Source organism: Bufo bufo, chromosome 6 (genome assembly GCF_905171765.1).
Source record: "Bufo bufo chromosome 6, aBufBuf1.1, whole genome shotgun sequence".
Taxonomy (NCBI): Eukaryota; Metazoa; Chordata; class Amphibia; order Anura; family Bufonidae; genus Bufo; species Bufo bufo.
Window position 1 is genome coordinate 187,424,793 of NC_053394.1, and position 15,293 is coordinate 187,440,085.

At 42.7% G+C, this 15,293-nt stretch overlaps 1 protein-coding gene across 2 annotated transcripts in view; it reads right to left on the reverse strand.

Annotated features, from left to right (window-relative positions):
• Positions 1–15,293, reverse strand: part of LOC121004292 (zinc finger protein 692-like) — a 403,767-nt gene that overhangs the window by 361,794 nt on the left and 26,680 nt on the right. Inside the window, exons 1-2 of one of the 2 annotated variants that reach the window (XM_040436456.1) lie at positions 12,920–13,021; positions 12,766–12,797 (exon numbers count right to left, since the gene is read on the reverse strand). Coding sequence is in view for 1 of the 2 variants with exons in the window: in XM_040436455.1 (XP_040292389.1) it covers positions 12,766–12,797; positions 12,920–13,071 (184 nt within the window). In the remaining variant the exon portion in view is untranslated. Of the gene's footprint in view, positions 1–12,765; positions 12,798–12,919; positions 13,072–15,293 lie in introns of those variants that run through there. The other variant, XM_040436455.1, reaches the window with a different exon arrangement.

Consider the following 15,293-nt stretch of genomic DNA (forward strand, 5'->3'; position numbering starts at 1 on the left):
ATAACTTACGCCGCACAACAATTATGTATCTAACCTGCCATTATTGTCTTTATATTGATCTCTATACCCTAATTAGGCTCTTTGGACTCCCTGCTTTAATCATGTTCTCTTCAAATCATGCAAATCACAACCACCCCTTTCAATGAATTGATTGATGCGGGCACCTCATATACATATCTAACCATGGAGGGACAGATGTCCACAACGATGCCCACTATGAAATTAACTATTCAAATCAATGTAGAATCATGTGTCTAAATGATATGCTTTTAACATGCCTCCTTACTGATGTCCCTTTTTGATGCTAGTACACCACTGCTCTCTTTTTCAAATGTGCCCATGCCAGGGCCTCATGCATCTGTTGCTGCATAGAGGAACCATCATTCACAGCGGTATCTACCATCAAATCATGACTTATGTATGTAATTGATATAAAATCAGCACTCTTATGTGAGTTACGGTCCTTTTGGACGATATGAATTATGAATTATTTATTGAAATAACAGTTTAATCATGGATGAAATTCCCATCCGTCAAGGAGTAATAATATGATATATTTCATGTGAATTGAGAGATTATATATATATATATATATATGTATATGAATTTCTACTGGTGTATATGAATTTCCCCCTTTTAAATTGTACTGTTCTGTGTTTATCTTTGCATTTATAGCTTGACAAAGGGCACCGAATGGGCCCGAAACTTTGCAGATAGCAATAAATGTCATAAGAATATTTTGAGAATGTACCACTGGTAAATAAAGGTTGAATATTAAGCTACATCGGTGTGCTGTCTCTGAAAAACTTATTTAAAGCTACAATTTCACTCCGCGGGTGGAAGGAGGTTATCAGGAGACGAGCACCCACAAAAGCCATTCAATTAGACGTGTGCCGAGGTCTCACTACGATTATCTAATTTGGAGCAGTGTATCAACCTACCTGACCATTGATCAGAACCAGAACAATTCCACCCGCTGCACTAAAAACCTGCTCTGATACCACACAAGCGGGCAGGAGCTTGCCCAGGGCAAACTTGGCCAGTTGCGGCCACAATTCGTTTGGCTGCCCAGTAGTCAAGGGAATCTTGTATCTGGGGTGACAAGGTGCAGTCCAGGTATGCCACCACCTGCTGGTTCAGGTTCTGCTACATGTCCTGCTGCTGGGTGGTTTCATCAGTAGTTGGCTGAAGAAAACTACTCAGAGACCCAAGAATTAAGTTGCTGCTCCTGCCCCCCCTCCGCAGTCATGGCAGTGGAGGGTGAGCTCAAAGGGTCCCCCACACCCCTGGTTAGACCTTTGTGAGGATGGGACATGGGGCTTGTAGGCAGGAACAGACTACAAAAGGATGTCTCAATAGTAGTTTAGCTTTTCATCCCTCTCAGGTGTAAAAAATAAAACCCCATTTTGGACCAGTAGCAAGGGTCTAACATTATCGAGAGCTAGTAGTCATCCCTCTGCCAAATGGTGATAATGCGGCTGTCACTATGCAAGCAACTTAGCATGCATTTTGCTATTTGTGCAAGGGACTTGAAAGGGACCCCCTGCCTCAATCTCCACTGCTACGGTCTGTCAGGGTCATATGCGTTGTCATCCTCTAGCTCCACTCCTGTCGCTTAGGCAGATAAACCACCTAGTTGTGTATAGAATTCCTGGGCGTTTATGTCGTCCTCCTGTGTCAGTTCAGCCTTCACAGGGCTCAGGTGGCTGCGAGATGTAGGTGCCACGTCTTGTCCCCTCACCAGTCAGATTTATCAGCATCGCTTTCAGGAAGTGAAGGAGTGGAAAGACATCAATCATGCTGTAGTCCTGGTGCATGAGCTGCCACTGTATAACCTCAAAGTTACACCGTGGAGTAGTCCTGTCCGTCTGCATCATCAAGAAATTGGTCACAGGCTTCCTCTGCTCATACAGTCGGTCCAACATGTGGAGCATGGCGTTCCAACGTGTGAAAACATTGCATATGAGGCGAAGTAGGAGAACACCATTCTGAGTTTGCAGCTCAAGAAGGGCATGTTTTGCACGTAAGAGTGTCTGAAGTGCATGCACTTGACATTTACAAGATTTCTTTCAGTTGGGTGAAAGACTTCAGGAACTGGGTGACAACCAGATTGAACATGTGCACCATGCAGGGCACATGGGTCAGCCCTCTCTGACGCAGCGCAGACAAAAGGATTAAATTTATTGGTTGATGATGCGGAGCAGTTCGTCCCAGATGTGACTCCTTTCACCCTGGCTGACCAGATGCAGAAGCACATGACAACACCATGCTTTGCATGGGTGGTATGCTGGAGGACCACTCTGAACTGTGCTTACAGTGGAGGCTGAGGAGAAGGTGAAGGTTGAGGAGGCAGAGGAGAACATTGGCGCAGAAATCCTCCAATTGCAACGTGGAGGTGGCATTGCCAACACCTGGCCAAATTGCTGGTGTGCCTGGGCCGGAAGCACATTTACCCAGTGGGCTGTAAAGGACATGTATTGTCCTTGACCATAGTTACAGCTCTATACGTCAGCGCTGGCATAAACTGTACCAGACACCGACAGGCTCAAAGAATGACCCACCTTCTGCTCAACATGCGCATGCAGGGCTGGTACAGCTTTTTTTTTTAGAGAAGTACTGATGGCTTGGGACGCTCCACCTTGGGTGGGCACAAGCCATTGGCTCTCTGAAATGTTCAAATATGGAAAGGGAGGGACTGTAGTATCAGTAACTTGGCCAAGTGCACGCTTAGCTTCTGCGCCGTTGGATGAGTGCACACATACCGCTGTCTCTTTGCAATTGCCTCAGTGATCGATTGCTGGAAAAACACGTGACGAGGAGGAGGAGCATCAGGAGCAATAGACGAAGGGAAGGAACAGTAGCTTTTTTCTGCTGAGGAGCCCTGACTGCTAGAGAAGCGGTGCGGGCCACTGGGAGATGCAGCAGTTGCTGCATCAGGCTGTACCACTACATTAGTGTCACGGTTTTCAAGGCCACTTTATGGTGACATTCCATGTGTTGATGCAGGGTCATGGTGCCAACATTAGTGCCCTTCATGTTCTGCCCACATATCCTGCATAACGCCTTGCTAACATCATCCAGTGACCCGATAAAACATTCCCACACTGCCGAGTATGGCATTTTACCCCCAACATTCCGTGCTGCCTGACGCTGCCTTTATGAACCCAGGCACCGCTAGTGGTTTCCTCATAGGTGGGCTCCTGAGTAGCAGACGTTTGGCTTCAGATCCCACACTGCTTCCACCCTGCTGGCTCATTGGCATGCTTCTGCCCTGCTGCTGTCTCACTGGCCTGCTGCCACCCTCACCCCCTGATGCCCCGTCTTCACCCAGTTTCCATGTGCGATAGGCTACATCTGGCCTATTGCTGCTGAGTGTCCTCACTAAAAAGGGAAGCAGAGCTGGAAGCATGCATTACTTCCCGAGCAGAAGGAGCAGCAAAAGAAAGAAGCAGTTGCAGGACAGGTGAGAGCACAGAGGTTGTTGCCAACTAAGTGTGGTGTCAGAGGAACCCATCAATTCCTGGCTGTGTGTGTCTGTTGTCATCCGAGATAATGTTAAAGGATAACTGTCACATTTAGACCCTAATTTCAATTTTCATATATGTAGTTACTAATAACATGATATTCCAGAATCAGTTCCTATTAGACTGACTTACCCCATATTTAATAAGATTCAGCCCTTAGCAACCAGTCTGCATAAAACTGCAATCTCACTATTCAGTTAAGATGGCCGCCACTGCCCTCACCCTGAGGCTAATCCCGCCTGCCCTCACTTGCCAGTAACAATAGCCCCCCAAAAGTGTCAGTAACCAGAGCCCTCCCCCCTAAAGGGTTAATCTCCTGCAGCACAAAGGGGTCCTCTTACCACATGTTGCTTTCATTTATACACTGAGCAGATGGCAGATCTCCCTTCCCTGGTCTGCGCTGCTTCCACTCTTCTTCTCCAGCTCTGCTGAGTGAGGGAGCGTCTGCCAAGTGCAGGGACAGGGAGAAGTGCACACAGCCCAGGCACTGTTATCAGCTGCTGGGGAGGACCTGGCTTTAATCATTTACTTACAGTCCCTGGCTGTCAGTAATCTGACCTTGCACGCTGCTAGCAACCCTATTTCAAGCACAGGTAAAAGTAGGCAGTACAGGGAACAAAAATGTGGAATTAAGGGGTAATTGAATACACAGGGAAAAGGTGAAATAGGGCCACCAAGGAGATATTAATCACCACAATCCAATACTCCAAAGGATAACTGTCTTTTTTTTTTTTTTTTTTTTTGGAGTATTGGATTGTGGTGATTAATATCTCCTTGGTGGCCCTATTTCAACTTTTCCCTGTGTATTCAATTACCCCTTAATTCAACCGTTTAGTTCCCTATACTGCCTACTTTTACCTGTGCTTAAAATCAGGTTACTATGCAGGTCCATCCTCTGTGTTGAAGGACGGAGGACGCAGAGCGGTCAGATTACAGACAGCCAGGGACTGTAGGTAAATGATTAAAGCCAGGTCCTCCCCAGCAGCTGATAACAGTGCCTGGGCTGTGTGCACTTCTCCCTGTCCCTGCGCTTGGCAGACGCTCCCTCACTCAGCAGAGCTGGAGAAGTAGAGTTGAATCAGCGCAGACCAGGGAAGGGAGATCTGCCATCTGCTCAGTGTATAAATGAAAGCAATATGTGGTAAGAGGACCCCTTTGTGCTGCAGGAGATTAACCCTTTAGGGGGGAGGGCTCTGGTTACTGACACTTTTGGGGGGCTATTGTTACTGGCTAGTGAGGGCAGGCGGGATTAGCCTCAGGGTGAGGGCAGTGGCGGCCATCTTAACTGAATAGTGAAATAACATTTTTATGCAGACTGGTTGCTAAGGGCTGAATCTTATTAAATATGGGGTAAGTCAGTCTAATAGTAACTGATTCTGCAATATCATGTTATTAGTAACTACATATATGAAAATTGAAATTAGGGTCTAAATGTGACAGTTATCCTTTAAAGAGCGAGTCAACCATTCCGGTACAGCTGAATTGTTGGTCAAAACACGACCGCATAGCGCAGCAGGTGAACTACAGTAGATAAACGCATTATATATATATATATATATATATATATATATATATATATATATATACACATACATACATACATACATACATACATACATACATACACACACACATATATACACACAGTGGATATAAAAAGTCTACACACCCCTGTTAAAATGTCAGGTTTCTGTGATATAAAAAAATGAGACAAAGATAAATAATTTCAGAACTTTTTCCATCTTTATTGTGACCTATAAACTGTACAACTCAATTGAAAAACAAACTGAAATCTTTTTAGGTAGAGGGAAGAAAAAAAATATAAAAATAAAATAATATGGTTGCATAAGTGTACACACCCTTAAACTAATACTTTGTTGAAGCACCTTTTATTAAAGCACTCAGTCTTTTTGGGTATGAGTCTATCAGCATGGCACATTTTAACTTGGCAAGATTTGCCCACTCTTCTTGGCAAAAACACTCCAAATCTGTCAGATTGCAAGGGCATCTCCTGTGCACAGCCCTCTTCAGATCACCCCACAGATTTTCAATCGGATTCAGGTGTGGGCCATTCCAAAACTTTAATATTCTTCTGGTGAAGCCATTCCTTTGTTGATTTGGATGTATGCTTTGGGTCGTTGTCATGCGGAAAGATGAAGTTCCTCTTCATGTTCAGCTTTCTAGCAGAAGCCTGAAGGTTTTGTGCCAATATTGACTGGTATTTGGAACTATTCATAATTCCCTCTAGCTTAACTAAGGCCCCAGTTCCAGCTGAAGAAAAACAGCCCCAAAGCATGATGCTGTCACCACCATGCTTCACTGTGGGTATGGTGTTCTTTTGGTGATGTGCAGTGTTGTTTAAACATATCTTTTGGAATTATGGCCAAAAAGTTCAACCTTGGTTTCATCAGACAATAACACCTTTTCCCACATGCTTTTGAGAGACTTCATATGTGTTTTTGCAAAATGTAGCCGGGCTTGGTTGTTTTTCTTCGCAAGAAAAAGGCTTTCGTCTTGCCACTCTACCCCATAGCCCAGACATATGAAGAATACGGGCGATTGTTGTCACATGTACCACACAGCCAGTACTTGCCAGATATTCCTGCAGCTCCTTTAATGTTGCTGTAGGCCTCTTGGTAGCCTTCCAGACCAGTTTTCTTCTCATCTTTTCATAAATTTTGGAGGGACGTCCAGTTCTTGGTAATGTCGTGGAAAATGTTGTGCCATATTTTCTCCACTTGATGATGACTGTCTTCTCGGTGTTCCATGGTATATCTAATGCCTTTGAAATTCTTTTGTACCCTTCTCCTGACTGATACCTTTTAACAATGAGATCCCTCTGATGCTTTGGAAGCTCTCTGTGGACCATGGCTTTTGCTGTGGGATGTAACTAAGAAAATTTCAGGAAAGACCAACTAGAGCAGCTTAACTTTATTTGGGGTTAATCAGAGGCACTTTTAATGATGGCAGGTGTATGCTGACTCCTATTTAATATGATTTTGAATGTGATTGCTTAAAGGGGTTTTCCCATCTTGCAAATTCACCCTAACCTGCTGAAGGCAAATGTGACTCCATGTTGTCTTCTCTATGATGTACAGAATTGTTATAATATCTCACCTACCCACTTCACATCCCCCCCCCCCCCTGCTGGGGAATCGTCACTCAGAGAGCTGTGATAAGTGAGCTCAGTGTACAGTAACACGTGGCTGTTCTGCACAGTTTTACACACAAAATCTCTGTGTGCTTTTTGGGACTCAGTGCATAAAGTCACGCGGAGCGTGACAGGGATTCCTATTCCCAATACGCCTGAATCCCTCTTACTGTCCATATTTGATCTGACTATCCCAGCCTACAAAGCCTCCCTCCTGAAATATATGCTGCAAGCCGCTAGAACGGTCATCCCTCGTCATTGGAAGTCATCTTCCCCCCCTGTACTCAAGGAGTAGTTTGAGGAAATTGCTCTCCACCAAAGAATGGAAGACCTGATCTGTGTTACCCTTCCAGATGTTGCTCGTTTTACTAAAGTATGGAGCCCCTGGGAGCTGTTTCGCACTTCTGACGAATTCCGGGTAGCGTGTCTGTAGCAAGTGTTCGTATAGGGTTCCCCCCTTTCCTCCCCTCCTTTCTCTCTTGTCGTTTCTCTCTCTCTTGTCCGTGTCTTGTTTTTTCGTCCCTTGTAATTGTTGAATTTTTATTTTTTTATTTTTTCTCTTTTTGGTACTATTCCTCTTTTGCGGTTATTACTGTTATTGGGATAGGCTCCCAATTGTATTGAAAAACTATTGTTGACTTATGTATTCTACACTCACCAGTAAGAATCTTGTATTTACCTTGTAACCTTGTCAATACTTTTTCTGGAAAACAATAAACGTTTTGAATGAAAATCTCTGTGTGATCTCTTACAAACCCATTTTGTTTATCAAAAAATATAATTCCATATTATACATTAGCTCAAAAGCTTGTTAGCCAGTCGACTTCTAATCTGTGCTTTTGTCTCTCATAAAACATGACCATCCCCCACCCACCAGCACTGATGCAGATATTTTTCCATTACAGCTGTACTCCAGTTGTGTATAAACCTTACACTATGTATCTGTATATATGCCTATACAGCTCATCTACATGTGTCTACTCCAGTCCCCTAACATCACTAATGGATTCCTATACAGCACTGCTACATCTTTATTCTACTCCCCCACTAGCACTGTGTCTGAAAAGCTTCATATACATCTCTGCTACATCTGTCTGTTTATCTCTTCAACCAGCACTGTGGCTGAACAGTCTCATAAACAGCTCTGCTACATCTGTTTCTCTCTTCCATCAGCATTGATGCTGACCCACAACATATACAGCTCTGCTACATTTGTCTATTCCATTCCCCATTAGTACTGTGGCTGAACAGCAGCTTATTCAGCTCTGCTACATCTGATTCTATCTTTCACCCGCATTGATTCTAAACCGCCACATATACATCTCTGCTAAATCTGTCTATTCCCTTCACCGTTAGTACTGTGGCTGAACAGAAGCTTAATCAGCTCTGGTACATCTGTCTCTGCCAGTACCCTCTATCACTGTGGCAGAACCGCTTCCTAAACAGCCCTGCTACATCTGTCTCCGACAGTACCCTCTAGCACGGTAGCAAAACCGCTTCAGATACAGCTCTGGTACATCTGTCTAACCCTCCCCCACTAGCACTCTGGTTCAGATACAGCTCTGATATATATTTATTAGTTCCATATACGGGCGGGGAAAAAAAATATGCAACGGACACGGGCAAAAAAAGTACTTTCTTGTGCATGAGCCCTAAGGGTAGGTTCACACTGAGGTTTTTTGAAGCAGGTTTTGAGGCAGATTTCTCTTCAGATTTTTCAGCCAACAACCGAAGTGATTTCAGAAGGAAGGCGACATGGATTCCTTCTTTGACATTTCCGATTCCTTTCGAACCCACTTCTGGTTTTGAATGAAAAAACTGCAGGAAAATTTGCCTCAAAACCTCCAAAAATCTATGTGTGAACCTACCCTTATTAATGTCCTTTTACGCAAGTAACTGAAATATAACGTGTCAATAATCTGTCAATGTTCTGGACAAAATGCTGTATTTATGAAGCGCTGCTCTGTACCATGCACCAGTGTTGATAAACCTGCATTCACACTGCAGTCAGTGGACGCAGTTGGCGTATGTAGCCATAGGCCTGTATTCACCTGATGGAGGCCAAAAAAGCTTCCTCTTGGCGTCTATGGCAATTTACTACCTCATAAAAGAGCGTGTCAGGCTGCCTATTTCTATACAGCAGGTGGTTAGCTTTTTTTTGTATTATTTAGTAGCCATAGCTTTTTTATTTTTTAACCGATTTTCTTAGGTAGGGACTCATATTTTGCGGGATAAGGTGACGGTTTGATTGGTACTATTTTAGGAGACATACGCCCTTTTGATAGCTTGGTGTTGCACTTTTTGTGATAGTAGGTTACCAAAAAATGTCTTTTTTTGGCACGGTTTTTATTTTTATTTTTTTACAGTGTTTACATGAGGGGTTAGGTCATGTGACATTTCTTTAGAGCCGGTCGTTATGGACGTGGCGATTCCAAACATCTTTAGGGTATTTTATTTTCTTAATTTTTACAGAATTATAAAAGTGTGTATATGGGAAAATGTTAGATAATTTTTTTTTTCCACACTTTTTTGACTCAGACCCACTTGGTTCTTAAAGATCCAGTGGGTCTGATGCCTCTATAATACACTGCAGTACACTACAGCCTTTAGCAGGAGCCTGATCAGGCTTAGAGATACCATGGCAAGCCGAATGCCTGTGAAGGCGTCCGGTTGCCATGGTAACCATCGGGGCTGACACTGCAGCGCAGCGCCCGATGGTGGAGGGAGCTCCCCCTTCCATACAGCGGTCCCAGCATGGGGTTCCGCTCGGCCATCCTGAAATCGAAAGAAGTGGGGGTGAAGGGGGTGCAGAGTTATATACAGCAGCGCAGCCCCGATCTCCTCACCATTCACTGAGGAGATCCAGGCTGCGCTGCTGAACTCTGAAAGCCCGGACAGCTCCCCTCTTCCTCCTTCTACACTATTCTCCCGAACTGTTCGGGCAGCCGATGCGCATGATCTATAATTATTTGTGCCGCGTTTAGAATGTTCAGACGCGGCACAAAGGAATATAGATCTGCGCATGCGCGGCCGCCCGGAGCCGTGCTCGTTCGCGCTTGCAATGGAAGTGGCCACTGGATCGCCGGAGTTCTTCTGCGCAAGCGCGGCCCATAGATGCGGCCGGCGAGCGGTGGCCATATCGATGGGCAGCGAAGATCAACAATGGATTTGGAGAATTCGATTTTACAGAGAACAGTGGGATTTTTTTAATGCTATATATTTAGAAAAAAGTTCACTGGGGGGTATATCATTTAATCAAATATGATGAAGAAGATGGGAATACCCCTTTAATTCTGAACACAGCTACATCCCCATATACAGGGAGTGCAGAATTATTAGGCAAGTTGTATTTTTGAGGATTAATTTTATTATTGAACAACAACCATGTTCTCAATGAACCCAAAAAACTCATTAATATCAAAGCTGAATATTTTTGGAAGTAGTTTTTAGTTTGTTTTTAGTTTTAGCTATTTTAGGGGGATATCTGTGTGTGCAGGTGACTATTACTGTGCATAATTATTAGGCAACTTAACAAAAAACAAATATATACCCATTTCAATTATTTATTTTTACCAGTGAAACCAATATAACATCTCAACATTCACAAATATACATTTCTGACATTCAAAAACAAAACAAAAACAAATCAGTGACCAATATAGCCACCTTTCTTTGCAAGGACACTCAAAAGCCTTCCATCCATGGATTCTGTCAGTGTTTTGATCTGTTCACCATCAACATTGCGTGCAGCAGCAACCACAGCCTCCCAGACACTGTTCAGAGAGGTGTACTATTTTCCCTCCTTGTAAATCTCACATTTGATGATGGACCACAGGTTCTCAATGGGGTTCAGATCAGGTGAACAAGGAGGCCATGTCATTAGGATTTTCTTCTTTTATACCCTTTCTTGCCACCCACGCTGTGGAGTACTTGGACGCGTGTGATGGAGCATTGTCCTGCATGAAAATCATGTTTTTCTTGAAGGATGCAGACTTCTTCCTGTACCACTGCTTGAAGAAGGTGTCTTCCAGAAACTGGCAGTAGGACTGGGAGTTGAGCTTGACTCCATCCTCAACCCGAAAAGGCCCCACAAGCTCATCTTTGATGATACCAGCCCAAACCAGTACTCCACCTCCACCTTGCTGGCGTCTGAGTCGGACTGGAGCTCTCTGCCCTTTACCAATCCAGCCACGAGCCCATCCATCTGGCCCATCAAGACTCACTCTCATTTCATCAGTCCATAAAACCTTAGAAAAATCAGTCTTGAGATATTTCTTGGCCCAGTCTTGACGTTTCAGCTTGTGTGTCTTGTTCAGTGGTGGTCGTCTTTCAGCCTTTCTTACCTTGGCCATGTCTCTGAGTATTGCACACCTTGTGCTTTTGGGCACTCCAGTGATGTTGCAGCTCTGAAATATGGCCAAACTGGTGGCAAGTGGCATCTTGGCAGCTGCACGCTTGACTTTTCTCAGTTCATGGGCAGTTATTTTGCGCCTTGGTTTTTCCACACGCTTCTTGCGACCCTGTTGACTATTTTGAATGAAACGCTTGATTGTTCGATGATCACGCTTCAGAAGCTTTGCAATTTTAAGAGTGCTGCATCCCTCTGCAAGATATCTCACTATTTTTGACTTTTCTGAGCCTGTCAAGTCCTTCTTTTGACCCATTTTAACAAAGGAAAGGAAGTTGCCTAATAATTATGCACACCTGATATAGGGTGTTGATGTCATTAGACCACACCCCTTCTCATTACAGAGATGCACATCACCTAATATGCTTAATTGGTAGTAGGCTTTCGATACTATACAGCTTGGAGTAAGACAACATGCATAAAGAGGATGATGTGGTCAAAATACTCATTTGCCTAATAATTCTGCACTCCCTGTACACTTATGCAACCACATTATTTAGTTGTTTTCTTCCCTCCACCTAAAAGATTTCAGTTTGTTTTTCAATTGAGTTGTACAGATTATAGGTCACATTAAAGGTGGAAAAAGTTCTGAAATTATTTATCTTTGTCTCTCAGAAAGAGCAGAGATTTATATGCATAAAATTACAAGTTTCCCAAAAAACTAAAATCAATCTGCTGAACTCTTTCGCTCGATAACATTTTACCTGCACATTGCACTGCATTTAGTTTTGACAAGTTCTCTTCAAGCATAAGAATGGCATCTAGTCATTTAGGTGACTATTAAAAGGGAACCTGTCACATCGAAAATTGTGTTTGAACAGCATGTTATAGAGCAGGAGGAGCTGAGCAGATTGATATATAGTTTTATTGGAAAAGATTCAGTAAAACTTCTAATTTATACATTTAAATGGCTGCTCAGTCTGGGCTTTGAAGTCAAGCAGGAGGTCCTATAAGTAATTGACAGCCTTCCCTCTATGACTGTGTATACAGAGAGAGCTTTCAATCACTAATAGGACCGCCTCCATAACTTCAAAGCTCAGAATGTCAGGACACATTACAGAGATCTCTCCCATCATATATTTATCCCCAGGACTGTGACGAGGGGACATCCTGGAGGAAAGAAGGTTTGTACACAAACATAAAAGAGGATTCTTTACGGTAAGAGCAGTGAGACTATGGAACTCTCTGCCCGAGGAGGTGGTGATGGGGAGTACAATAAAGGAATTCAAGAGGGGCCTGGATGTATTTCTGTAGTGTAATAATATTACAGGCTATAGCTACTAGAGAGGGGTCGTTGATCAAGGGAATTATTCGGATTGCCTGATTAGAGTCGGGAAGGAATTTGGCTTCTACCTAACAGGGCTTTTTGGGGTATTTTTTTGCATTCCTCTGCTTCAGCTTGCAGGATAACAGGCTGAACTAGATGGACAGATGTATTTTTTCAGCCTTATAAACTATGTTACTATTTTAAATGTATAAATAAAAATTTATACTGAATCTCTTCCCATAAAACAATCTGCTTAGCCCCTCCTGCTTTATAAACTGCTTCTGGCAGATTACACTGCATTTTCATGGTGACAGGTTCCTTTTAAAAGGTGCATATAACATTTGCATATGGTTTTTAATTTTAATAGGTTTCTAGGTTAGCAATAGACCTTTCAGAACAGAAAAACAAATCTCACCTGGAGATTTAGGGCTGGTAGTTGTCCTGTAACTGTGAACAATAAAGCAAGTGTTATCACATGAGAAATCAATGGCCAACTGTGAAGTCAAGTATGAAACAGCATTGTGCAATGGAACGAATGGCAAAATATGGTGCAATGCCCATGCACTGACCTGTCCAGCAAAAACTTTGCAAGCTGAGAGTGCAGAGAAAACCCCAAATGATCTTTCAGGACACACCACTCGTCAAGATGAGAGCCAAGGCGGACTCTGCACTTCCCTCGCTGAGCATCTAGAAGACGCCTCTTCTCACGCCGATCAGCTTTCTGGAAGAACATTAATATTGGAAAACTAAGTCCAATAATCCCCTTGTTTTTATGTAACATGGCATTTGTAGTGAAATCAAATAATCTACACTTATGGAAGAACTATGGGTGCCTCAAGTTACAGCATATGCTGTTAATGTCATATTGTTTGATGTACAGCTTACAGAGGTTTCCCCCGTGCCACATACCTTGGCATACAGACCGAGCCTATTTTCATTTTCATTTTTTTTTCCCCCATGTTCCGATAGCCATAACTTTTTTTATTTTTCTCTTCACATGGCCACATGAGGGCTAATTTTCTAATGCCACCATTTAAATTACCATGTCTTGTATTGGAAAACAGGCAAAATTGAAAAAGAAACACAATTCCGCCAAGGTTTTTGGGGTTTTGACAATACGGCGTTCACTGCGCACTACAAAAGACATGATGTCCGTATTCTGCGGCTCAATACAATTATGGCAATACCAAACTTGCATAGTTTTTATTTTGTTTAATTACTATTAAAATAAAAACCCTTGAAAAAAAAAAAAATAATAATTTTCTTTGCATCGCCATTTTCTGACAGCCATAACTTTTTTATATTTTGGTCTACTGAGCTGTATGATGGCTTGTTTTTTTTTGCGGGAAACACTATAGTTTTTTTTTTAAATCAATTCTTTATTATTTTATCAACAAGACAAACAATACATCCAGAGTGTACATCTCTGAATACAAAACCGCACTAAAAGTACCATTCCGTCAGTGTGAACGGTCTCACAATTAATTGTATCTCCTCATCAGACATACAATGAACAATAAACGGTTTCCATTTCTGAAACAACCCCTTAGCTTGCCGTTCTTTAACAGCGAGGGAATTTAATCTCTCCAAATAAAATACATTCTTTAGTTGTTCTATTATAAATTGTAACCCCGGAGCATCAGCCTGCAGCCATTTTTGTAGAATACTACGCTTAACTACCATACATATCGTATGAAACAAATGAGGTAACCCCTCTCGACCTACCTCTCCTTCCTCATAATGAAATAAATATAATTGAGGGGACAATGGAAGCTCTCTTCCCCAGATTCTCTTGACTAAATTCCACACTTCCTCCCACAACCTCTTACTCTGTGGGCACGTCCAGATCCCATGAAATAAATCAGAGAAACCCACTCCACACTTCGGGCAACTAGTTATCCTATCTGGTTTCGCTGGATGAGGGGGGATATTAAAGCCATAGATAGCACGATACATAAGTCGAAACTGCGTATCCCTCCGCGACTCGTTAATAACATGCCTCCTAACCACTTCCCAACCTTTCACCATCTTTTGTTCAATATCCCCATCATCTAACTGTTCGGCCCATTTTCCGAATCTAATACTCCTATCCCCAGTCCCATCTTCCTTTCTCATATCAGTGTAAATTTAGACCTTCCCACCACCTAAATCCAAGATGCTATCCAGAACATTTCTACGAAACTCTTTCTGCACCAACCCCAGTTGATTTATCACAGCCTCCTTTACCTGAGACCATTGAATAATTTGAAAGGATGACAGAGAGAACTTTGCAATCAATTCTTCACTCGTTAACCACCTAGGTTCAGTGTCATGTAGTAAATGTTTCACATATAAAATCCCATTCCGCCTCCATTCGTCAAACAATTTGTTCACATTACCCTGTACAAATTCTGGATTATCCCATAAAGGAAGATGCTTAGAGATCCTGTAAGACAACCGGTACTTTTTCCGAAGAATCCTCCACGCAGCTATTGTATCTTTAAACCACAAAGATTGCTTAATCCACACCGGAATCACCTGCAACCTTGAATGTAGCAGCGCCACTGGAGACCAAGGAGCACAGAATTCCCTTTCTAGCGACAAAGCTGAGTAGAAATCAGAACCATTTATCCAGTCACAAACATGTCTTGCCATGCAAGCCAAATTATAACTTCTGATATCAGGAAAAGCGATCCCTCCCTGTTCAATCCCCTTTATTAAGGAGCGCATTTGTATCCTAGGCCTCTTGCCATGCCACAAAAAGTTCTTGAATGCTTTTACAATTTTAGAAACGTCTTTATGTTTTAACAGAATGGGGATAGTCTGCATGGGATATAGCAATTTAGAGACTGACATCATCTTAATTAGATGATTACGCCCCAGCAACGACAACGGAAGATCATGCCATCTATGTAGTTCCTTAACTATTTTATTTATCAATGGGTCATAATTAAGTCTATATAT